This window comes from Oryzias melastigma, unplaced genomic scaffold, assembly GCF_002922805.2.
Source record: "Oryzias melastigma strain HK-1 unplaced genomic scaffold, ASM292280v2 sc08614, whole genome shotgun sequence".
Lineage (NCBI taxonomy): Eukaryota > Metazoa > Chordata > Actinopteri > Beloniformes > Adrianichthyidae > Oryzias > Oryzias melastigma.
This window is the reverse complement of record NW_023425173.1, coordinates 1-1,019: the sequence shown is the minus strand read 5'-3', so window position 1 is coordinate 1,019 and position 1,019 is coordinate 1. Positions and strand designations below refer to the sequence as shown.

The following is a 1,019-nucleotide window of genomic DNA, read 5'->3' as shown; positions in this document are numbered from 1 at the left end:
AGTTGTATTTCGTTAAATGGGGCAGAGATAAGTTTACTTCTTTCTATCCACTTTTATTTTCACAAATACAAAAAAATAGTGTAATTTGTTGTAATGTGCTGTGAAAATGAAATAAATTTCATTGAAAAACATGATCCAATAAACAAGCTAAGTGTTTACTGAAAGGTTGAAGGTCACTGTTGTGTTCGTGGGTGAGAGTCCGAGAGGATTACAAAGACACCGTGATTTGCATCCCCACCTGATTTTTATCGTTCTAGCTGTAAGGCTGATTGAAAATAAGAAGGGGAGGACCGTTGCTACAGACCAGCGAGACCTGCATAGCAACTGGAAGACGAAGGGAGTGGACAGTGACCCCAAACGGACGGTGAGGAACACGGGACAGACGGTTGGCACGAGAGATTCTGCTGTTCTGCCTGAAGCAGTCGGCGTGGTATTTTAATCAGATGTTTACAAAAAGTCCATTCAACAGTTAGTGTGAGGTTAAATGTGTTGTATAGAGTTTTGTGGGACTGGAGCTCCAAAGCTTGGGAAATCTTCAGAGCTGCTCATGTCAGGAGCCTAAAAGACACAAAAAAGGGGGTTAGAAATGAGGCTGGGGCTGGTTGTTACCCCATGAGGTTTCCCCTAACTCACTTTCTCATTGGTGTTAGCCCAGGGAGCCTCCCTCACCACGAAACCTTTGGATGGACCTCGGTTCTCGTCGGAGAGGCCGCCGCCGGCAGCAGCAACACTACCACCTGGTGGCCTCATGTGAGCCATCTTTGCTTCGTTTTCCGCAATGTCAACCATCTGACAGGTTCAGACGCTATCGGCGTTAATCAGGAGTAGTGATGCCACAAACGATTATGTTAATAGTAAACCAATCACAGATTATTTTTTCCACTTAGTCGACTAATCACGTCATGTGCAAACTGGATGTAAAGCGCACATCTCAACCATCATTAGCTTGAAACTAAGAACTAGATATGTAGCATTACCTGTGATAATCCTAGTGTGACTACTGATAGCTGAAGATGCTG

General features: G+C 44.3%; 1 protein-coding gene across 1 annotated transcript; it reads right to left on the bottom strand.

Annotated features, from left to right (window-relative positions):
- Positions 1-430: 430 nt before the first annotated feature.
- On the bottom strand, positions 431-812 carry LOC118598601 (vigilin-like). Its single transcript, XM_036211353.1, has 2 exons — positions 634-812; positions 431-558 (listed from the first exon to the last, which is right to left on the bottom strand). Exons 1-2 carry the CDS (start codon positions 787-789, stop codon positions 481-483), a joined length of 234 nt encoding a protein of 77 aa, XP_036067246.1. The 5' UTR covers positions 790-812; the 3' UTR covers positions 431-480.
- Positions 813-1,019: the final 207 nt, after the last annotated feature.

Bases quoted from the DNA above. Each gene is read 5' to 3' on its own strand.
- LOC118598601 (XM_036211353.1), bottom strand. From the start codon at position 789: ATGGTTGACATTGCGGAAAACGAAGCAAAGATGGCTCACATGAGGCCA. The intron at 559-633 runs GTGAGTTAGGGG...TGTGTCTTTTAG, and splicing joins GGGCTAACACCAATGAGAAA to GCTCCTGACATGAGCAGCTC.